Source organism: Drosophila serrata, unplaced genomic scaffold, assembly GCF_035046125.1.
Source record: "Drosophila serrata isolate PLE 108 unplaced genomic scaffold, ASM3504612v1 contig_382, whole genome shotgun sequence".
Lineage (NCBI taxonomy): Eukaryota > Metazoa > Arthropoda > Insecta > Diptera > Drosophilidae > Drosophila > Drosophila serrata.
In genome coordinates this window covers 9,136,914-9,161,278 of record NW_028257280.1, presented here as the reverse complement: position 1 = coordinate 9,161,278, position 24,365 = coordinate 9,136,914, and the positions used below count along the sequence as shown (strand labels likewise).

General features: G+C 38.4%; 1 protein-coding gene across 1 annotated transcript in view; it reads left to right on the top strand.

The window, feature by feature from the left end:
* Window positions 1-15,254, top strand: part of grn (GATA binding protein grain) — a 36,015-nt gene extending 20,761 nt beyond the window's left edge. Inside the window, 5 exon segments of the mRNA XM_020954549.2 lie at window positions 569-714; window positions 9,121-9,264; window positions 12,755-12,941; window positions 13,061-13,248; window positions 13,622-15,254. Coding sequence (XP_020810208.2) covers window positions 569-714; window positions 9,121-9,264; window positions 12,755-12,941; window positions 13,061-13,248; window positions 13,622-13,687 — 731 coding nt within the window. The 3' untranslated portion in view covers window positions 13,688-15,254.
* Window positions 15,255-24,365: the final 9,111 nt, after the last annotated feature.

The window sequence follows — 24,365 nt, the reverse complement described above, 5'->3', positions numbered from 1 at the left end:
AGTCTTCTGACAACGCCAGTTGGCAAAGAATGCGGCACAGAAAGAAAATAATACCTAATTTAAGCCATTTTTACAGGTCACATTTCCTACGTCATTAACGGTCATTAACACACTGAGAAACTTCGAGTGGCAGTCAAAATGTTCTCAGTCAAAAATTCCTATATAGAGCATAAATTAAAAAATAAATTAAATAGTTTGAGCTAGAAACTCCTTAAGCTTTATATATACTGCTAAAACGTTATCCTACAGATAGATAACAACTACAATCAAAAACTGTATTCTCCTTTAAACTGCGTTCACTTACAAAATTCTATATTGTTATATTAAAAAAAGGTATATACATTGTAATTTAAATATACTAATTAAGTTTTGCATCGTTCTTAAAAGGAATTTAATTATCATAACAATGTCAGCCAAAATGGTTTCTGAACAAAGAGAGCTTTGACTGCACCAACTAACTAACTAACTAACTAATTGTAAACATTTTCATATATATTTCCTAATGTAAATGTCCCAAATCTGTTACAATTTTTTTTATTTAAATTATAATTTTGTTCATTACTTACAGAGGGACGCGAGTGTGTTAATTGTGGCGCCACATCGACGCCACTGTGGCGACGCGACGGTACGGGACACTATCTGTGCAATGCCTGTGGCCTGTACTACAAGATGAACGGCCAGAACCGTCCCCTGATTAAGCCAAAGCGAAGACTGGTAAGCAAATGCTGGATAATAACAGATACTATATTTATACAGACCCGCTGGGCTAAACATCCACACATTCGATCAAATTAACTAATAAATTCAGCAACTGTATTGGGGCGGGGTTTGGCTTGCTGGGGATTTTCCTGGGAAATCGCTGCATATGAGCATCAATCCCGGGCCACGTTACTGTCGCCAAAGGCCATAAAAAGCAGCGTGAAAGTTCTCAAATGTCATAATACGATTCCGGGAAACAGAAACTCTTCTCCACGCTTGATTGGAGGCTATGTGGTATGGGAAAAATGCTTTCGATTTGGATGCTGGCCACGATAACGATCGAGGTGCATCATCATTATCACTTAGCGCACTAAAAACATAATCAGACAGCAGCCACCAAGAGAGTGTGTGTGTTTGTGTGTGAGTGTGTGTGGGTTAGGGGCCACGCTTTATCGAGCTGGATCATCAACAAACTATGAAAATATATGTAACCTTCGTTGGTTCTTCTTCTTCGTGCTCTGTGGCGCCAGGCAAACGAAAGACTCAGGCAACGAACGCGAAAGAGTCAGGGCAGAGGTAACCACACGAAAAATTGGTCTATTAAAGATGCGTAAAAAGGCAGGCAACAACCATAACAACAGGCACAAACAAACTGTTAAACGATGCCTCTCAGCTTTCGTCTCTCGTCTCTCGACTCTCGGCGTTGATTTTTTATTGGCATTTAAATCGTATGCGTTTTGATTGCATAACATTAACATAAATAAACCATTATTATCCCCGCTATTCCCCGCTGACGTAGGGAATTCCCAAGAAATTCACAGCTGGAGTTCAGGATATCGTTGCCGTTGACAAAATATGCAACAAATTAAAATTTATGTGGCACTCAGCTGACTTATGGGCCTGTCTCGCCAAATCCTCGCTCTCTCACAGGATGCGGCTGCCCATCAACATCAAATGTCCTTAGCATTGGCTTGCTGCTTGAAATGCAATTCAATTGTTCACTCGAATCCAACTGGCCCCCGGGTCTGACCATTGAAATCTCGGACTCCAAGTCCAACTCTTTGGGTGGCAATTGTATTGATTTTCAGTGCTCCTCCGTCCACCGATGAGGGTCAAGTTCTTTGCTTTGCATACGACGAACCAGTCTGGGCTCGAGTCGAGTTGAGTTGAGATGCCGCTCTGCACCTGCAGCGAAAAGACCTCATTGTCTGCTTTGGGGCCGCCTTTAATTAAATCTCCCGAATCGTATGAAAACAGTCAACAAGTCGTTATTCTTGCAGCGCAAAACACTGCAAAAATTTCAGTGCCTGTGCCTCTGTGCCTCTGACTCCTCTCGCGAACAGAACAATGCAAATTTTTAATTTATGTATTTTAGCCTGCAACAAAGTTTCGGTTTCGGTTTCGGTTTCAGTTTTCAGCATTTCAGCTTACATATGTTTTCCAGTTGTTTCGCTGTTGTTCTGCTCCTTTGTTTTCCAAGCTGAACCGAACTGAACTGAAGCTAAGCAGCCCGCTGGCATCGCAATTATTGCATTTAATTATAAGGCCCGAAAACTTTTTAAAAGCGTTAAGGTTTCGTTTTGTTATTTTCTTGCGCCTTTTAGCCGCCAGGCTGCCAATACAGACAAGCCTTTTGGTTCCAGCCTTGAATGGCATTTGTCACATTCGATAAACAGTGCAGAACGCAACTGTAAAGGCAGATAAAGTAGGAAATGGAGCTCAAAATAAAATGCAGTTCTAGATAAAAATAGTTATTCACCCTTAAAGGATACTAATAGGCTAGAGTTTTCTATTTTCGTAGTTCAACTCTTGTAATATTTACGTAACAATCGGTATCTTTATTACCTCAACTGTTAATTATTCACCACTATAACATTCGAAACGCTGTGTCCATAGATACTTTGAATGTCTATAGCTAATTGCCAATCCATGTTAAAAGCCGCAAATCCGCAAAGAACACACAACTTTAGCTGGGGTCAATCGCAGTCAACAGGCAGCTGCTCATCTCACCGATCGTGACTTATATAATCAGCAGGTGAGGAGGAGGGCAGGTGAGGTGGGGCCAAGGGGAAAAGAGGCGAGACTCGGCGCTTGCATTTTGCATAATATTTATGCCTCAGTTGCTGCCAGCTTAATTTATGCGAATTTTCACACAGTAAATTGAACAAAACGACGGCCACGTCATGGTTACAAAAAAAAACACACACACACACACACACACACAGAAAAGCAGCTAAAACAAACTTTGAAATTATTTATTCTTACGCTTATTACGTTGGCTTATGTCACATTTGCATGCGGCATTGTGTGTTACCAAGAAAAGCTCGCGATTGCTATTGCCATTTGGAAATAGTTAAATAGTTAAATAGTTAAACTGCCGCCGAACAATAAACCCATCAACACTTGACACAATCGTTTATAAATGCATTCGGAGAGCGAGGCTTAATTAATTATTAATCCGCGGGCGTATTTCAACGCTAACAACTCAACAGCCATAAACCAGGCTTAAACGATCGCAGCGGGCCAACGCAGCCAGCAAACAAGAGAGATAGAGAGAGAGAGAAGCGAGAAGAGAGCGGAAAAACTAATTAACACATTTTGATTTTTTGTTTTGGGCCATCTGTGGCATCTCCTCCACGGGTTCCCCGTGGGAAAATCGAAACCGATTGTAGGCTGTGACGCTAAAAAATTAAATGCACAAGGGCTGGCAGAGGCGATCGAAAATCAGCCAAATCAAAACTAAAGCAGATCGCAGATCGAACAAGGAACAGCCACAATATGATCACAACAAAAAATAAAAAACAACACAACAAAAAAAAAGGAGAAAAGAGTAAAAGGTTCAATGTACGTTACTCCGTCAAACGGGGCGTATACGCAATCGCGAGCATTAAGCTTGTTTTTTTCGGTTATTTTGTATTTGGGGCGCTAGGATCTTGTTAAGTGGGGGCCTAATGTTATTAAAATGCACTTGGGGCACAAAGGATGATGCTGACGAGCCTGATCGATGCGAAAAATGGAGGAGAGGCGAAGAATGCTGCAACGCAGATCAATTAAAAATTAACGATACGAAGCGCAACGCAACGCAACGCAGCAAAAACGGGGCGTGCCAATAATAATAATGAAAGAGGGCTCAAACGAAGGCTCAAACATTGCCTCAGCGAAAGGGTTGCCCCGCCGCCAGATGATTAAGGCCAAGCCAGCCCTTTGTCTTGGCCACTTTTTTGTCTTTTTTTATTCCTCTTTATATCAAGTTGGCTTTTATATTTTGTATTTTATACATATATATTTATTTTTTTCGTAAGCTTGTTAAGCGGGAATTCTGCGGCTTTCGAGCTGCTTTCGCTTTTTGTAGCTTAAACGAAAATTTATGGTGACTGTTTAATATGCAAATGCATAATTTTGCACAGGTTATACACTTACTTTGTAGCACCCCCGCCACAAAAGGGTTGCTTGTGCATTTTCTAACCCTTTTTTTCCGTTTACAGACAACGAACACGCATTTGTGAGCGTGTTTAGCGCACATTCATTTTGGCCAAGTCCAGCTCCACCTTGCCTCGTGGCCAGTTCCATAATTTATTTAGCTTTTCGCTGGCCCCATTCAATGGCCACTGGCCAGTGACAAATATTAATGACGATTTTCATGCCTTCCTATGGTAGCTATGGAAAGGAGAAAAGGGTTTTAGGGGGAGTTGTCTGTCTATTGCAACTATATGCAAGTCAGTGCACTTGCAGAAAATACTTGGATTATTTGGTTGCTATAGGGGAAATTATATTACTTTGCTTGGACTAGAAAAATAATTAATTGTTTATCTTAAAGAGGGATTGCAAATGTTTTCTCAATTAAATTGTAAAAGTATTTGGTGACCTAAGACCTAATAGATCGCTTTAAAATAATCATTTCTGTTTAAAGGCTTACCTGAAATTCCCCCAAAATTTCTCTCTCCCTTAGGGTCAAGCTCTGGTAGCCACTAACATATTCTATTTAAATTGCACAACAAAGGCCCAATGACATTTTAGCATTTTCGAGCGACAATTTCAACCCAAAAGAGAGCCTTCAACGGCTTTAACCCTCACCAGTATTCCTGGGCCGGACGGCTCGTAAAATTCATTGAGCAGCATTAATGAGCGACATTAATGGCTTGTTCTGTTTGCTGGCCATATAACATTTTATTGATTTTTTATAACCAACAACAGCAAAGCACTCTGCAGGGGCAGGTGTGATTTTTAGCAACAGTTTCGTGCCAGGTCGCAGCTTGAGCATGGAAATGAGTTAAGCTGATGTTTTAATTAGTCAAATTAGCTGCAGGGAAAGCCGAAGAGACCCACAAAACCGAATTGAGTCACGCCCCATACCCCATGCCAGCTGCAGGAAAATAAAAACAGGACGTTGAAGAAAACTAAAAGGAGAATTCTCAGAGTGAAGGAAGAAGGAAATAAAATTTGAATTTTTAAATTACATTTCCCCGAGAGAGAGAGAGATACGTATGTACATTTACCGGGCTCTTTCAAATGTAACTGTTATGTGCCCAGACACAAGCTCAACAAACCCCATTTTTCCCCCCTTTTTGGCACACAGCATCAGATATAGAAATTTTCTGGCCGCTATCTTTAGCCATCTTCCCTTGATACACTTTATATACACTTCATATATATATACGCTAGAGGAGGTGGGTTGGTGGGTGGCTCCAAAACAACCCCCAAAATGAGGGGGCGGCCATGCGCTCTGAGCCAAGTTAAGGGTAGTAGAAGCAGGGAAAAATTTAATGAATGTTTTGTTAGATAACACACACACACACACACATAGTTGCAGATACAGATAGAGATACAGAGATGCTGGGAGAGGCAGAGGAAGAGATACTAAAAAAAACCAAGTTGATAAAATGTCCTCTGCAGAGGAAAAGAGACGCCCCAAGTGAAAGATGTTACACTGAGATACGGCTGCGAATACTGCCCCCCTGTCCATTTTCCACCCATTTCCCCCCACAATTTCCCCCCTCCCTCTAGCATCTTGACGTATCTCAGATGGCAAAGGGCATTGCCACTGAACGACTCAAAAAGAGAGCGCACAAAAGCTGCGCAATAAATAGCAGTGTAGATGGGGGGAAAATCTATTTACTTGGTACATATTTACTCTGGCCTTTAGAAAATGCTTTTCTCTGTGTTTCACTTACAATTAAATATTTAAATGCCTGTGTGTTGTCTTGTCTGTTTTGTATGTTTGTGTGTGAAATGAAAACGAAATTTGCATAACACAACAAAAGCCAAACAGAAATATGAGAAGCAAAAAAGAAAGAAAGGTGAAAAAATAAAAGAAAATCCCAAAGATAAGAAAAGTAAGACGAAGATGGGTCGACCATTTTGTGAGCTTTTTACGCCCTTGCAAAGGTTAAAACACGGTGAAGGAGTCGTTTGCGACCCTATAAATCATATATATTATTGATCAGCATAAACAACCAAATCGATCTAGACATCTCCGGCTAAAAAATAATTGTTTTAAAATTTTTTCAAAACTGAAAATTTTAAAAGGGGTTAAATTGTCAAAAATTGACAAAAATTTTAATGTTCTAAAATTTTAAATTGAGTATGCAGATTTATTAACCTAATAAAAACTAGCATAGAAACGGTTTCTAAATTGAAATTAATGCTTTTTTTACTTAGTTATGAACTTTTTAAATTTTTATATATAAAAAACAATGGCATATAAAAATAACTATTGATTTAAAGTTCCCATTTGATTTTTAAATTTAATTGCAAACTGAGAGAGTATAAAAACTTCGGTTTGTTTGTTGTTTTCTTTTGCTTTTCAAAACAAAACAAAATATATATATATATATAAATCAGGTAAAGCACAGCAAAAGGTGTCAAATGTGTTGGCCACACAAAGGAATGAAAGAGAGGGATATATGGGCAGCAAAAGAGACGGCAAATGCAAAGCGCAACAACAATGCAAACGCATTTTGTCATGCATTGATAAATCACAATTTACGGTCACAAAACACTGAAAACTATAAAGGAAAAACATTGAGGTCAAAATAGTAGCAATGTAAAGTTAAGTTATATTTTCTTTGCTAAGAGATTTTTTGATTCTAGTTCGTTGTATTATTATTAAATTATGAAAACTTTGTTAATGTATACTTTCGAGGAAATTAATAAAAACATTCATAATCTTCGAGTTAATATTTATATTGATTTTAAGTCGCTTCATCACTTACTAAAGATACATTTAATTACTACCTTGGCTTACCAAAAAGGTGTTTAAATATTGTTGATAATATTACGATGTTTTTATTAGAAAACCATAAAACTGAAATTTTAAAGGCTATTATTTAAAGTGCTTCTGTTTGCCTGATTTTATTGTGTTGTGTGCAGCGTACCAAAAACATTTCTTATGTGACTTTTGCTTTTGTTTATTAATCGCAAGCGCCATCTTGTTTTGTGTGTTTACTGTTGCTGCTGTTGTTGTTTTGGCGCTTGCGCTTTTTGCATTTCAATTAAACCCCAAACGCCTGTCAATGTCTGACAGTTTGTCAATTTTCCCATCACCCCCGCAATTATGCCATCTCTCGCTCTATCCGCTTGGCCTCTCGCTCGCTCTTTGCATTGCATCGCACTGACATTGATTTATGTGATTTGCTGTTTGATTGCTGGGCCCGTGATTGTTGTATTTACTGTACTTTATGTTATGTCAGTTAGCAGAATCGAAGTGACACTTTGGAGCGGAGAAAACCGATATGATGTATCGACAAAAATAATCGTAATAATATTATATTGTAGAAGAAGAAATATGGGTTTTCTGGGAATATTAATATTATTTCTTTATTTGATAGCTTCGATTAAATATCGTTTTAATATTCATCGTCTGGCTTCTGTCATCAACAAACAGGAGTTGAACAACACCCACTGGATTGACTGGAAATGGAATGTCGATTGCGAAATCCTGATCCTGTTTCGTACCTCTCTCTCTCTCTGTGTGTCTCTTTGTGGACTGTTTTGTTGCATTGTCATGTTAACAACTTAATTTATATACGCTTAAGCATTTTGGCCAAGGCAAAACGACTGCAGCATAATTACCACAAAACTTCCAGTTTATCTCCACCACATCACATCTCTCCGCAAGTCGGAATCCCTCCTTCGTCCATCTCGTAGGCGTTGAAATTAATTTTGAATTTCTCACTTTTCGCATTTGGTCGCTGTCTGCAGAAATTGTTACAAGCTCGTTAACACAAGACAGTGCCACCAAAAAAAAAAAATAAAAATGCAGACACTGGCCAAAAGTTCCAGCTACAGATACAGCTCCAAATCCCTTGCCATATGACCTCTGATTTATGTTAATCGCCAAATCGGGAACAGGTGAGACACACAGTGCAGAGCGAAGCTGTGTACGAGAGATCGGAATCGAGATCGGATCGGAGCAGATCGAACTCCGAGTCCAACTCAAAGACGAAGGCGATTCCCTTGTGGCAGAGGCAACAATTAAAAATCAAAGTCAAACATGATCAACGCCAGTTTAAGGCCTCGTAGCCATGTGTTGTACCAGCAGCATGAACAAGCCAAACTGGAAGGCAGCACTGAAAGAAATCACGGGTTTTTAAATTGGTAGAAAGATATATTCTAATCTCCAAATGAATCAAATTTAAATTAAGCCCGATAAAACCTTTTAAATCAGCAAATTAATATATGGTTTAGAACATCAAATACAAAGTTTCTTGCAGTGCTCATTGAAGGGGGCACCCATGGAGGGGAGCATGCCATAACGAAGACCAAAACGCAGACAAAGTCTGTACTGCAGACATGGATCCAAGACGCAGGAGGGAGTGGGGGATACAGCATCTCTGGGCTTTTTGGGCTCTCGATTCAGCCCGATTCTCCTCCAATCTCGATTCTTGGTTCTCTGTAGCTCGAATTCTGGTGTCTCCTCCCATGCCCGTTGCCTCGATTCTTGGTTCTTGTAGCCAATTCGTGGAAATTTAAGCGTGGCACAGACATGATCCCCGCTTGTTGCTGTTGTTGCTGCCTCTGTTGTTTTTGGGCAGTTTTGTAAAAATTGTCATTTTAATGAATTGATGCTGCTGTTAACCCAAGTCGAACGCAAGGCAGACACAGCCAGAGTCGCCTCAAGTCTCCACAGCTCTGGGGTTTGTTTTCTTTTTCTTTATTTTTTCCTTTTTTTTTTATTTTGTTGGTATGCCATTTAAAAAATGTTGTTGTCCGGTGTGTTAAGCAACTTTGTTTTTGAAGGAGGTTTTGTGGGGAAAATAAGGCCAGGAAATTCTTGGCTTTTGAAGGCGGACTTCAGTGCGTTAGTTTTGGCGCTGTTCAATTAGCCGATCGATGTGGATTAGCATAATCAATTTGAGGTTTATAAGACACACATATATCCATAATCTAACCCTTTTTCTATTCATTTATGTCCTTTTTCAGACCCTCCAATCGCTGCAGAGTGCGGCCAAGAGGGCGGGCACATCCTGCGCCAACTGCAAGACCACAACCACAACCCTTTGGCGACGCAATGCCAGCGGCGAACCCGTCTGCAATGCCTGCGGATTGTACTACAAGCTGCACAATGTAAGTTATTTCAAATATATATTACACTATAAAGAATACTATTCAAGGAAGAATCAAATCTTATAAAAGAACATGTATTAAACAAGCTTTTAAAGTTCAGAGATTGAGAGGAAACTCCCTTTTCCACAACTTACATCACTCAAAGTACATCCCTTTTTCCAAGTGTAGATCAGGTCCATTGGTCAACGGAACTATTAGCCCCATCTCCCAAGGGTATCGATTTTCGATTCCCGCGATTTAATGCCACATTTAACATAAGAAACGGACACTTCTTTCTGTCGGACAGGAAGCGCAGCACGCTTTCGGATTAAATGTGACAAAAATGAAGTGTCTGCTGAAGCAGTCCCCCTCCGTTTCCGTTTTCCGCTTTTCCCGGGGGGTGACCCCCGGGTGGTTGACTGCCGTTTAGCTTCTCCATTTGTTGCCGCAGCAGGTTACCCTCGTGATGATGAATGCCCGATGATTATTTAAAGATGCCAGTTAGCCAGCCAGCCAGCCACCACCCACCATTTACCATCGCTGCGATAAGCGTCTGCTGTTTGGTGTTTGGTGCTTGGCTGTGAAAATGCGATAAGCTTTCCCCTGATTTCCAGTTATGGGCAACGCGTGGCAGGATGCTGGCTTGATCTTCCCCCTTTTTTTTCCCCCGTCGTTGAGTTAATTTATGTAATCGACTACCCGGCGAAATGCATTGAATTGAATAATGTTAGATGTAGAGCGGACCCTCTCCAAAAATCTCTTATTAAATATTCATTAGCCACGCTTTTCACGGGATAAGCTTGAAGTTTTTCCCCCCAACTTAACTTCCTTTTTTTGTGTGTGAGAGTGTGTTTTTGGCCTTCCTTCCTTGGGGTTTGTTTTTTGTGTTTTTTTTTCATTCTGTGCCATGGCCTGCAGGCAAGTTTTAATGAGTTTTGCGGCTGAACTTTTGGCACATTTACATGTCAGTGGCCCTTAAGTGATGGGCCACCTGTCTGGCTGGCCCCACTGTGCACTGTGGCAAACTAATTAAGTTGCGGCCGCCACTTGCTGCATTTCGATGGCTATCGCAAAACGGCAAAAGGCGAAATATTTTTAATTGAGCCCGTCCATAAAAGGCAAATATCAAAGGCACACACACACACACACTCTGGCAAGTTGCTCTATTTTCTCTAATCTGATTTGCACAAAGTAAAAACTTTTCCGACACACGAGAAAATGCACTCTTGGGTGGCTTGGCCACCGCACACAGGCGAAATATATTTTTGCAAAACATTTTCCTTCAATTGGACAGTGGCCCATCTCGATAAGATGCCAATCAGCGCGCATTTTTTTCCATTGCCATCTCGGTCTGGGCCGGTATACCGCTCTCTTTCATTTTCTGTATTTCTATCTCTTTTTGTACCCCTTTCTCCTGGTCTTTTGTACGTATTTGGTTTTGGCTTGCAGTTCATTTCAATTCAATTCGTTTGTCATTTGGATCTGCCGCCTGTGTGGGCCTCTAAGCGAAGTGATTGGCACATTTTATGGAAATGTTGCAAGCACTTGATGCTGCACAGTGGGGACTAACTAAAGACTACTGCTTTAATTATTATATCTTTTAATATATAGTGATAAATTTTACAACGGATTTGATAAGCATTTAGTCATGAAAACCTTTTTATATAAACAAAATGATATAATGATCGAGACTTAAAATCGTCATTTATTTTTGAGATCATTAGCACTACGATACCTTTTCCCCTGGTTTTCTAAACATGTATTTATTTCTTTATGGTCTTTTTAGTATTTAATTTTCTCAATATTAATCACCACTGTTATCTGAGCAATACAACAAATGCCTTTCCTGATATGCACTTGCTAGATCTCCAATCTGATATCTTCTGGCATCTGCGCGTGTCTGCTCGGCAATTCCTTGAAATCGAATATCTCTGGGAGAATCAGCATGTTAATTAACAGCAAAATGAGACAATTCTGGATCCTGTCTCAGCCTGGAAACCTGCTGTGCGTTATCCTAGAAAAGAATGTCCTGTGGCGTGACAATGGTTAGGAAAAAGTATAATAAAAACCAATAAAAATGACCTAACGGTCTCTGGCGACGTCTTCCTGTCGCCTGGATTTTCTCGCTCTCTCTCTCTTTCCATCAGATCTAAGCTATATCCATAAACATATAGTATCTGTGGGTGGCCTGTTGCACTGCCCCGATTTTCCTCCTCGGCGGGCTGTCAAGTTGCCAGTCAGCTGCATCGGCGCGTGTTCGCTCCACGCTCGATTTAGATTTTATGCATAAAAAGTGCTATCTTAAAGATGCTGTGCTCCCCTTGGGGCTTTTCCTCTGAATTCCCTAATGAGCTGGGCCTGGGCATTAACAACTTTATGCTTTGTTGCTGCATATCAATTAAAGCTCAAGATGCACAATCCACAGCTGCCACTGCCGCTGCCGTTGAGTTGCTAATTGCCGCAATTTGTGCTAAACGCTACAGAGAATATCAATTACGTGGGCTGCCCGGGAGATCCTCCCCGGCTAAGTGATCTGGCCAGGGGTTTCTCAGTGTAAGTGATATGTTTTGGAATAAAAGCAACAGCAACCCTCACGACCAAAAATCTCTTCTCGGCTCTTCAAAGCATTGCCTGGCATTGGGATTGCCGGCAATTTAGCAATTTCTGTGTTTGCAAAGGCGCACCAAACAATGTCGTAATTCACGCCCAGGTAGCCTAAAGTCCTCCTCATTCGCTTTTGTACTTTAATGTAACATTTCTGGCTACCCCGGAGACCCTTTTTTTTCATGCTATTCCTGCTTTTGTTGCTTTAATGTCGCTGCTGGGAATGGGTAACCCAATATTGTAATTGTAGCGCAATGAAGCGCATGCTGCCGCTTAGATGTTCGCAAGTGATAGGGAATTGCATATGAAGAGAGTCCCGTCGCGGCAACAATGGCATAGGGAACAGCAGCAGCAGCAGCAGCAGCAGCAGCAGCAGCAACAGCAGCAGCACCGCACCAACAAACGCTTCAAGTGAAAATACATGGAAAAAATAACGTTGGGAGAGCGCTATCAGCGCCAACTAATCGCATTCGCAAATGTCGCTTATCTGATCGTGTAGAAATGCTTGTAATACTTCATTTTCACTTCCCGGTTGCACTCACTCACACACACATACACCCGATGTGCACTCTTATGTGCTATATATATACCACCCCTGTCTCACACAGACAGTGTGTGCAGCTAGCGGCATTTCCGGTCCATGAATTTGCATAAATTTGACCCATTTTAGTGGTCAGACACTGACGTTTTTAGCCCTCTTTTTTTGGCCGCTTTTACTTTATTGATTTTCCCCCTACACTATGAGAAAAGCAAAGGTCAGTTCTAACTACCAGCTTTGAGTACTTAAATAACTATTAAAAGCTTCTGATACAGTTAATTTGAAAGGGAGAACTATAACTTAAATTTCCCTAATTTTTTACATTTTCACCTCTCGAATAATAAACATTTTCTTTTGTAAATTTTCCAGGTCAATCGTCCGCTCACAATGAAAAAGGAGGGCATTCAAACGCGTAACCGCAAGCTGAGCTCCAAGTCCAAGAAGAAGAAGGGCTTGGGCGGCGGCTGTCTGCCCATCGGTGGACACCTGGGCATGGGTGACTTCAAGCCACTGGATCCCTCCAAGGGCTTTGGCGGCGGCTTCTCGGCCTCCATGGGTAAGCATCTCCATCTACATCCAACTCCTATAATCTCTCCCCCAGCTCCAATTAAATGCCCGTCACTCCAACTAACGCTCTCCCTTATTTTTTTTCGCATTCCTGCTCTCTCCTTTTAGCGCAACATGGACACCTCTCGAGCGGACTGCATCCGGCACATGCGCACATGCACGGCAGCTGGTATACCGGCGGCATGGGAGCTCTGGGCGCCTCCAGTGGCCTGCAGGGCGGCTTCTCCACCGCCGGCTCTCTCGGTGGAGCGGTGGTGCCGCACTCGCAGCCTTACCACTTGGGTCTCAGTTCAATGGTGAGTAAATGAGAATTTTCTAGACAGGAGTAGCTTTCTGGCGAAAGCTTTTCATGCACAGAGAAAAATGAAAGGGGATTTGAGAGGGAAAATAATGAATACAATTTTTCAAATGAATTTAACAAGTAAGTGAATTAGAAAAGTTGTTATTTTAAAAGGGTTTGATTTGATTTTAAAGGTAATTCTAATGAAAACGATAGGTTTATAAAATAAGTACAACGTGAATGAATACTTTAAGCACATTTTGAGTGCTATTTCAAACCAATTTTAAGAGATTCAACATTTTTCTTTGTGCAAACTTTTAAAGTATCCAAACTATAAAAATTCCTTACTAACGTTTTCACCTGGTCCTTTCTCCGCTTTCTTCCCGCAGGGCACCTGGCGCACTGACTACACGTGATGGAGCGGGAATAACTTGAACAACAATCTGTTCAGCTAAAGCCGTGATTTGCCCACGCTCAAATCGATCGATTTGTGAAGTATATAAATCGAGGCAAAGCAAATCCAACCGAAACCAGATAAAACACAATGCCAAACTGAGGACTCCTTGGCCAGCGATTGACAGTGGCACACCGAGCCCTTGACATCCACACACACTCTCTGTGTGTGTTTGTGTGTGTATAAATGGTGTGCGGGGGTGGTGTGTGCCAGCTGGACGATAGCTGGCTATTCCTAATTGTAAACATTGCGTGCAATTTTTAATTATTTAAGCTTTGTCGCTGCTGTTGCTGTTGCTGCTGCGGAGAGTGTATATATAGCAGCAATAACAAAAGCCCCATTAAAACTAATTAAAGGGCTGCATATTATTTTTATTTTATTTTTCCTTTACGGCTTTTCTGTGAGTGTTTGTATAGTTCTCTCTTCTTCTTTTTTTTGTTTCCTTGTGTTTCATATTTCGCTTAATTAATTTAATTTCTCGCCGCAAATTCAGCGTATTTAAGCGTGCTTTATATGAACTGCCATAAAAACAGAACGGGAGGAAATTTCATAAATATTTATTGTGTACATATAAACGAAAGCCAGAAGCAAGCACACAGAGAACTAAAAATTATTATATACAATAAATGAAAAAAGAAACAAAACAAGAAACAGTTACAATGCACGTCCAAAAGTAAACATTTTTTGTAAAAATAATTATAAAACTAAAAATCTTAGGAATAAGAAAAGTTGCTTGAGATGTTTATCCTAATTCGCAAAATGCAATTAAAAATTGCACAGACACTTTAGAGCATATGCCTAATGTAAACTAGTTAAATTCTTAGACTCTAAACAAAACAGACGTGATAAACAAAAAATATAAAATCTATATATATAAATATAAATATAAATTTATACGATTTCACTATGGCGCGCCACTGGCAGTTGTAAAATAAATTTAACAGAAATGCTAAGGATAACAAGGAAATGTTTATGAGGCCGCCGTCAACTTTTTAAACTTAAAAACTATAAACACACACACAAACAAAACTTAAATGTTCAATGTTAATACCTAAGTCTTAAAAATATACACACCTACACACTAAAATATCTAAGATCTTAACGTAATATAATAAATTTAATTAAATTAAATGTTAAAGGCAATTTGTAAAATACATTTGTTAGCAATTTTTGTATAATTTAAGTGATAACAAAAGTAGAAAAAAACGCGCAAAAAAAGGAAAAAATCCAACTAAATATTAAATCTTAACCCCCTAAGTTGTGTGTATAAAGCCAGTTTAGTCCTAAACCTAATTTATGTCTGAGGTATAAACAGAATACGATACGGATAAATATATAAATATAAATATGATGATGTATTATGTGCTAAGTGTAAACGATAAATGTATTGTAATTTGGCCATATTGATAGTTGAATATATATAAATCAAAGCAAATGTAATGTTTATTTAAAATCAAAGCAAACAAGAAAAAACAAATGGAAAATTGTATTAAATTTAATGGCAATCACCAGAAAAATCCATAAAAAAATCACAAAATAAATAAAAATAATTTATGAAGAAAAAAAAATATACATAAAAATACAGAAAACAAAAAAAAAAATCGATTCTAATTGAGGAACGGTAACTGAAGGCTTCTGCGATGATTAATTGCTGCCAGATGAGTGGACAGAAAAATCGAAATTGGTTTGGTAATAAATCCAATAAGCAGCTATGGGCCCGGCCAGCCAAATGATGTCTCTATAATGGCCATTTATGCTTATGAATTGCTCTTTAAATTTCGATGCGTCTTCGGTACACAAGAAACGTGCCTTGGTTTCCCTCAAATATACCAATATTCTCAGTGCCTATGTTGGTCATTTGTTATGCAGCATTTGTTGCTGGCCATTGAACGCATGAATTATGAGTTGTTTGGAGGCGTGAAATGGCATGTTCATACCGCCGTTGTTGTTATTCGAGTGTTTTGGTGGTTTTTTCTTCTTTTTCGGTGAGGTGCCACAAGAACACAGTTCGTTGCCTAAGTCTTTTGTTTTCCAGCAATGACCAGCAAAGCCATAATTCTGCCCGGGAAAACTCCCAAACGAACGCGTGTTAACCGGCCATTAATTTGGCCAAGCAAACTGCAAATGATGGACCCCATTAGGCTTTTGTCATAAGCCTCGCATCCGTTTCCGCTGCACCTTGCCAGGGTCTCTCTGATTTGGCCCTTTTCGTTATCAATTTTCCACAATTGCAAACAATAAAATAAATACGAATTTATCGGTTGGGTATATCTCTGGGTAATGCAATAATTGGGACAACAATTAAATGCACGTAAGTGTAAGCAGGGCAGTCAAGCAGGTCCGATTTGTTCAGTTATTGGCGTCTATATATAGCAAGGGACAGTGCGTGTTGGAAATATATGTTCTTAGGGAATCACTTTTGATGGGAATAAAACCATGGTCAGTTAAGGATCTCCATAGTTATGATTATGTATAGTTATAGATCATTTTTTAAGATTTGTCAATTCAATAGTTCAAAATAATTTATATGTTGAATATTATTATTATTAATCATTTTCTTCAGCTTCTTAACCGTATTTGAGCAGTATTTCAATACAGAAAACAATAAACCAACAAAGAAAGCTACCTTTTAAATGTAGGTACTTAATTTTAAAAATATATATTTACCTAATTGCTTGACTTTACTGTACCGTACTGTATTTCCATGGCATATATGCACCTGATTCGTCAGCATCACATGGGCATTACGTGCTAGGCACTGTCCTCTACCATTACGGCAAAGGTAAATACAAAAAAAAAATACAGACGCCGGCAAAAAGGTAAAGCTAATTGCTATATAATTACTATATAATTGAAACAAAATAAGTCATTTGAGGCTTGGAAATTACCCCGAAAAACCAGACACTAAAGTGTCGCATGTGTCACGGGTCAATTGTAATAGTAACTGGATTCGGTTATTCTAATTCCAATACCGATTTCGGGCCCAGTCCATCAGACAGACAAACCAAAAAAACAAAATACGGTGATCAATGCATAAGCAATGACCAGCCATATAAATCAGTTAATCAGCATCGCAGATAAGCGTGGCACTGGGCATATGTTCAGCCAATAGGAAACAATTCACACACCGCTACACACACACATCGGATTCCGATTTGGATTCGGAGAGGGATTGGGATGATAATGGGACACGCCACCTGAAACCAGTTGGAGGACATGCAACAAACGACATAAATAAACCGCACTAAATATGAGCATAAATCAATGGTTTCATTTCGGCATAGGACACATAGGGTGGAGTTGGTCTATTAGAAGAACCCTTGTCCCTGCTAAATGTTCCTACTAAATGTTTTGTGGTCTATGCATTAACTAATTAGTTGGTAACAAGAACTGGAATTTATGATTCGATTTGCTGTTGCAACAGCTTACTTATGTTTCAAAACTTATAGTTAATTATCTGTATTTATTGTCTGAGCTAAATTTTAAACGATTAAGCTTGGTTTGTGGAGGAAATACGTAATTATTCAAATATGTATTTTCCGGTAATGTTTAAGTATTTTTGAAAACTTTTATTATACCCCTGCAAGGTGCTATATTGTCAGAAGCTTAATAAGTGAAGGAGTCATTTCCGACCCTATAAAGCATATATATTCTTGATTAGCATCGATCTAGCTCTCTCCAGAGGAAAAATAAATTTATAAAATTTTTTCAAAATTTTCAAAATATTATAAGGGGTTACATCGTTAAAATGATCAAAATTTGGTAAAATTGTAAATATTAAATTGAGTATCTAGATTTATAAACCTATTAAAAACTAACCTAGGAAAGCTTTCCATATTAAAATTAATGCTTTTTTGACTTAGTTATGAGATTTTTAAGTATTGATTTGTCTGGAAAATTTTCACATAAAAGTATCAATAAATATTTATTCAGAGAATGCTACTTTTTTAGGCTTAGTTATGATGGACTTTCGATTCAATCCTAAAATTAAATTGCAACCTGCATATAGAAATTGTCTCTTTACTACTGACCAAGCCATCTCATTTTAATCCAATCAATTTGGTTCTATTAAACGAAGCAAATCAATGATTAAACAGTTCAATAGAAATTGAATTTGCCTGAGTGCTGGCTGCCTTTAGAATTCTGTTATCCAATGGATCCCTCCCGTTCTGGCCAAGTCAGCAGTAAATATTTGGTCATGCATTAACTAATTAGTGGCAGAGAGGAGGATAGGGACACTGCGTGCTCCTCCTGCTGCCCTTCGGTTCCATGTCCATTTCCTCATTGTCCAGGTCTCGAACTCCAGCTCCTCCTACTCCTCCTACTCCTCCTACTCCTCCTGCTCCTCTCGGTGTGTGTGTGTGGGTTCCGTAATTCCGTTTCTGTTTCAGGTTTTAGTTCGTGCGTTTCGGCTGCGTGTTTATCTGATTGGAAATGTGCACCCAACAATGGCGACACAGACCCAAAACACACAACACACTTCTTTAGATGATTAGCTGCGATAGGCCCGGTTATGGCTTTGGGCCATTCGAGTCCATTTAAATGAATTTTAATACCGATCCGGAGAGCGAGCGAGCGAGCTTCGATTGCAATTCAATTTAGATGGCAACAACAAACATTATAATCTGTAAGGGCAAACTTCCATTAGCCGTATTTATCATTGGTCCCAGCTCATCAATGGATGTCCGTTTGGGCTTTGGCTTTGGCTTACGGGTTTGGGTTCAAGTCTTCCTCTGGCAAATGTAATTGGTACTCGCGTTGGTTGGCTGCTCCTTGATGCAGAGAGAGAAATTTATATTTATTTGTTATTAATTTTAATTGGGATTGAACACATACTTAAGTTTAAAACACACCTAATGATTGTATACATTTCCTCATCACTGGGATTTATACAAAGAGGTAAAGTCCGTTCAAAACAAATATCGCACCTAATACAAACGGAAAATATCGTTAACTTTGAAAATTATAATTAAAATAACATATTTATATGAATTTAAAATATGGATACCCTCAAAAAAAGTACGAAAAATATATATTTAATTTGTCTATTTCCGAAAAAGTTGAACTGATAAATGAAACTAACAAAATATTGCCTTATCGCAACCTTAAAATATCAATTTCTAATGACTATTCCTTAAAAAAAATTATAAAACCTGAATATGATTTAATGATATAAAGATTCTATATGCAAAAAAACAGTTTAAATCAATAAATATCTCTGCTCTTCCAACTTGACTCTATAAAAGGATTAAGATAATATATAATGTTTTCTTTATATAAAATATTAGTTATTAATTTTTTTCCATGTGCATTGACCGTTCCAATAATTTCACAAAAGCTGCCACAATTTCAATTAAATTTCCGTTATCATACGGACACACACTGCCGCATCCCCGGTTGGGAGAGCTGGGCGCTTAGTCAAACGATTGTTCGACTGTGATAGCACCTACAACTCATTGCTCTAATTAGAATTATTCTAATGAAATTAAACTGCACAAATTGCATTTGCAAACACACACTGCTGGACTAGGGACCCAGAGAGTGGAAGGGAGAGGGTCAGCGAATTAATTATAGAAATTGCCATATGCCCGAACCATATGCACGCCGCAAATTGGAACTTTGTCATAATTTGCTTTAGATCCGCACAATCAACTGATTAACGTAATGAGTTTCTGCCTCTGACCGAACGGACAATTTCATTCCATTGCATTCTCAGCTAATTTGATTAAATTAGGCACGGATACGGATACGGATGCCACTGCCACTGCCACAGCGGCTGTAACAGCATCTGCATGCTGGTCCATGCAATGTCATCACATGTCCAGCTTCCAACTCCATACATGGCTGGGTCCTGGTCCAGGTTTTGCCTTCGGTTCTGGTCCTGCTCATATCAAATGCTTAATGGCAACGGCCCATGTCAATTCGTGGCATATTAAACAGGAAAATTGGCATTGGCAATTGCAACAGATATTAGTTACCTCTCTAGCATAGAACCGGAGGAGCAGATATTCCAAGACCTGTGTAGGTAGGCCTACGATAGGAGCTAAGTTGGCCAACAAGCTGCAAGAAGGCTCAACGGATGCCACAGTGGATGCTTCTCATGGTTAAGAAGAAAATAAAATGATATTAAGAGGCAGTAAAATTAGAAAGGAAATAAGAAACTTAATTTGGCAAGAAGTTTTCAATCGAATTATAGGATATAATTGTAAAGGATAAAATATTCTTCTTTTAAAATAAATATTTATCGAGATTTACATATGATCATTTGTTCGACAAATCAAAAGTTCAATAACTCAAAACTCAGCCAAAGAAACAAGAAAGAAAACCAACTTTTGTAAGAAGTTTTCAATCGAATTTCAGGATATAATTGCAAAGGATAAAATATTCGTCTTTTAAAATAAATATTTATCGAGATTTATATGTATATGACCATTTGTTTCACAAATCAAAAGTTCTATAACTCAGAACTCAGCCAAAAAAGCATTAATTTTAATTCGGAAAGCGCTCCTATTTCAGTTTTTATTGGATTAATAAATTTGCATACTCAGTTTTAAATTTACAAAAATTACAATTTTAATCAATTTTTGACAATTTAAAAAATGTAACCCCTTATAAAATTTTCAAAATTTTGAAAAAATTCAATTTTTGTCGGACATGTCTAAAAAGATTCGCCTTTTGATGCTGATCAAGAATATATACGATTTATAGAGTCGGAAATGATTCTTTCACATGGTTTTAAGATTCTGACTGAAATTATAATACTTTTGCAAGGACATAAAACTGATTTTAATAATAATAATAATATTTAACTCATTACAGATTATTTTGTGAGTTAACATACCTTTTACACCTAATATCTTCAAATTCAATTTAATATAAATTGATTATTGTATTATTATATTATTTAACTCAGCTACAAAATAAGTAGATTAAGCACTATTTCCCTGGATGCTGTGGTCTTAGAACCTTAAATTCCCAGTACCACTGTCCATGGTCGGCGCTATCTGGGAGTGCGATCAATTTGTCGCTTGATTGTGTGCGTTTTGCATGGCACATGCAATGAGCCTTGCCTTTTTAGCCCGGCTCTGAGCTGGAGTTTTGGCCAAACTGCAGCAGTAGGTCCTCAAGATGGAGACGAAGCAGGAGATGACTGGAGGAGGCAAAAATAAAAAATAACAAGAAAGGAAGTTAACTTCGGCACGCCGAAGTTTATATACTCTTGCAGATAGAACTTCTATGACTAGGAATCCCTACAATATAAATTATATATATTTATGATTAAAAACAATGAAGTAACACCTGTTTTCATTTCATTCACCTAAACATTTATATTTGCAGTTCACAGATTTGCATTTTTCCTCTACATCAAACGATCGTTTGTATGGCACAGTCGTCCGATTTTCATGAAATTTTACACAAAATTTAAGACTAATATAAAATGGCTATACCTCAAACTTGATGAAAATCTGTTGAAAACTGAAAATGTTATAATTTTTTTTTGTAAAATTTTCCGGTCATTCCAATGGCAGCTATATTATATAGTCGTCCGTTCCGACATATATACGAGTGAGAGTATATAGAAGGCTAACTACAAAGTTTCATTCAGATAGCTTTAAAACTGAGAGACTAGTTTGGGTAGAAACGGACAGATGGACAGACGGACAGACGGATAGACGGGCATGGCTAGATCGACTCGGCTGTTGATCCTGATCAAGAATATATATACTTTATATAGTCGGAGGTGCCTCCTTCACTGCGTTGCAAACTTCTGACTGAAATTATAATACCCTGCAAGGGTATAAAAAAAGAAAAGGAAACAAACAAGGAACAAATCAAGGAAAAATCCTAAATAGGCTTATATTAGCAAGCTTAAAATCCTTATTTTTTGAGCGGGTTTTTGTGTGAAGAATTACTTTTACAAAAATTATATACAAGCATTGCTTGAAATATGTTAACTTTCTGTTATTTAAAAGCATACCAATTCTTAAAAAATTGCTTTACAAATATAGATCAACTTATTTTAATATATATTTTATGTTGAGCAGTTTCGATCATCGACCATTGTTGTGTTCTTTGTTTAGTAAGTTGTGCTGAATAAACTATTTTCGGGAGTTAAGTATACTTTACTATAAACAAATAAATGACACCATATCCCCGCTCGTCATGATCATCACGGCTCTTAAAGAGAGCTTGGAAGACTTTTCAAGATCAATAATAAGCTAGTCAACACGGCCAAGGGTATGGTAATTAAACAATAATTTAATATAAACCATATTTTCATGTATCTTGACTTTTTGGGCCTTGTTTTGGTTTCAATTATCAAGAAATATTTTATTAACGTCTTACCCTAATTAAGAAGACTATAATTTTTATAATTGCCACATCCACTTGATCAAAGTCTATTAACCACCAAGCACTAGATTAGTAATTTATATAAAAAAAACGCAAAAAGAAGAAGAAAACTAAACTTCCTCTAGCTAGGGCCTTGCTTAAGTATAAGACTTGAGAATCGCAGAGGAGAGCGCTCTATGTACCAAATAGTTAAACAAAGCCTATCTTTCAGTCGAAAGCTTGAAACTTAGTGAAGGAGTCATTTCCCATCCTATTATTCATATATATTCTTGATCAGCATCAACAGCCGACTCGATCTAGCCATGGTTGCCACATCCACTTGATCAAAGTCTATCAACCACCAAGCACTAAATTAGTAATTTATATAAAAGAAGAAGAAGAAAACTAAACTTCATCTAGCTAGAGCCTTGCTTAAGTGTAATACTTGAGAATCGCAGAGGAGAGCGCTCTATGTACCAAATAATTAAGCAAAGCCTATCTTTCAGTCGAAAGCTTGAAACTTAGTGAAGGAGTCATTTCCGATCCTATTATTCATATATATTCTTGATCAGCATCAACAGCCGAATCGATCTAGCCAGGTCCGGCATAAATTTAATTTTATCAAATTTTTTGACAATTTTAAATTTTTATAAGGGGTATCTATCGTTAAAATGATGAAAAATTGACGAAAATTTGAATTTTTTTAATTTTTAAATTGAGTATGCAGATTTGTTACCCTAATAAAAACTGAAATTAGTTTGGCTTTGGCTATGATATATTTTATATTTGACCTCTTAATACTTAGTTAAAAACTTCAAAAGTATTAAGAAAATTATTTATGTTTTTTTTTTTATGTTTGTTTGGCACCTATATGATACAGTAGTCCGATTTTCATGAAATTTTACACAAAATTTAAGACTAATATAAAATGGCTACACCTCAAACTTGATGATCTGTTTAAAACTGAAATAGTTGTAATTTTTAATTGTATTAATTTCTCGATCGTTCCTATGGGAGCTATATGATACAGTAGTTCGATTTTCATAAAATTTTAAATGGCTATATCTCAAATTTGATAAAAATCTGCTGTAAACTGAAAATGTTATAATTTTTTTTGTAAACATTTTCCGATCATTCCTATGACAGCTATATGATATAGTCGTCCGTTCCGACATATATATGAGTGAAAGTATATAGAAGGCTAACTACAAAGTTTCATTAAGATAGCTTTAAAACTGAGAGACTAGTTTGCGTAGAAACGGACAGACGGACAGACGGACATGGCTAGATCGACTCGGCTGTTGATCCTGATCAAGAATATATATACTTTATATGGTCGGAGGTGCCTCGTTCACTGCGTTGCAAACTTCTGACTGAAATTATAATACCCTGCAAGGGTATAAAAATAACTCTGGGGTTAACTGGCCCCTGGGTTAGTTGTTGACAAGCCAGGCAGTGGCCATATTTGTGTATTATTGTTAAACAAACGCACAAAACACGGCGAACCTAAAGAAGTGCCTGGCAAATATGACAAAGGCACATAAATTCGGTAGCCTTTGCGACTGGCAGGGATTCTATAAACGCAGAAGAACAGCAAAAAAGACCAAGACCTCATGCAACATGTTGCTGTTGCCCGTCTGTCTGGCCAAGATGCGGTGAAAATTTGTGTCGTCATCCCGACCGAAAGTGTCAAATTTCACGCAACATGATGCGCTAAATGTGGCCAGCAACTGTGCTGCAGCAACCGCTGCTGCCTCTGTTACCAACTCCTTGGCCAATCCTCCAGTCCCAGTCCCAGTCCCAGCCCCAACTCCCATCTCCAATCCCTTCCACACAGTTGCATGTTTATTGTAAATATTATGAAATGTTGATACCTGCGATTGCTGTTGCTCTTGCCTGTTGCCTTGTTCGCTGGACTGTGCTTCTGCCAGGCACAATTTATTGATGCTGCGCGATAAATGCGCTTTGAGCATGGCCAAGAAGCTGGCCAAGAACACGGAGGCATAAATTTCAGTTTCCCGGAATTATGCCACAACGAATTATTGTTGCCGACATAATTTCGCGTGTAATTACCAGAGGCGAAGGTGATAAGACGGCCACACTTCTGCCTAATTGCGATTGGCGAAAGTTATCCGTTTTTGGTCAAGCTTTCATCGTCATTAGGGGACCAACAACATCATCGAGTGCTGCCCCTGACAGGCGATAAGTGGTTCGATCTGGTCACGGTCTCCAGTCGCCAGTGGAAACAATGGCAGCGCATAGTTCCCGCTCCATCTTTTTTCCTTATTTTTTGTTTTTTTTTTGGACCCCGGACAACATTAACCTGTTAACCCAAACTGACGGCAAAC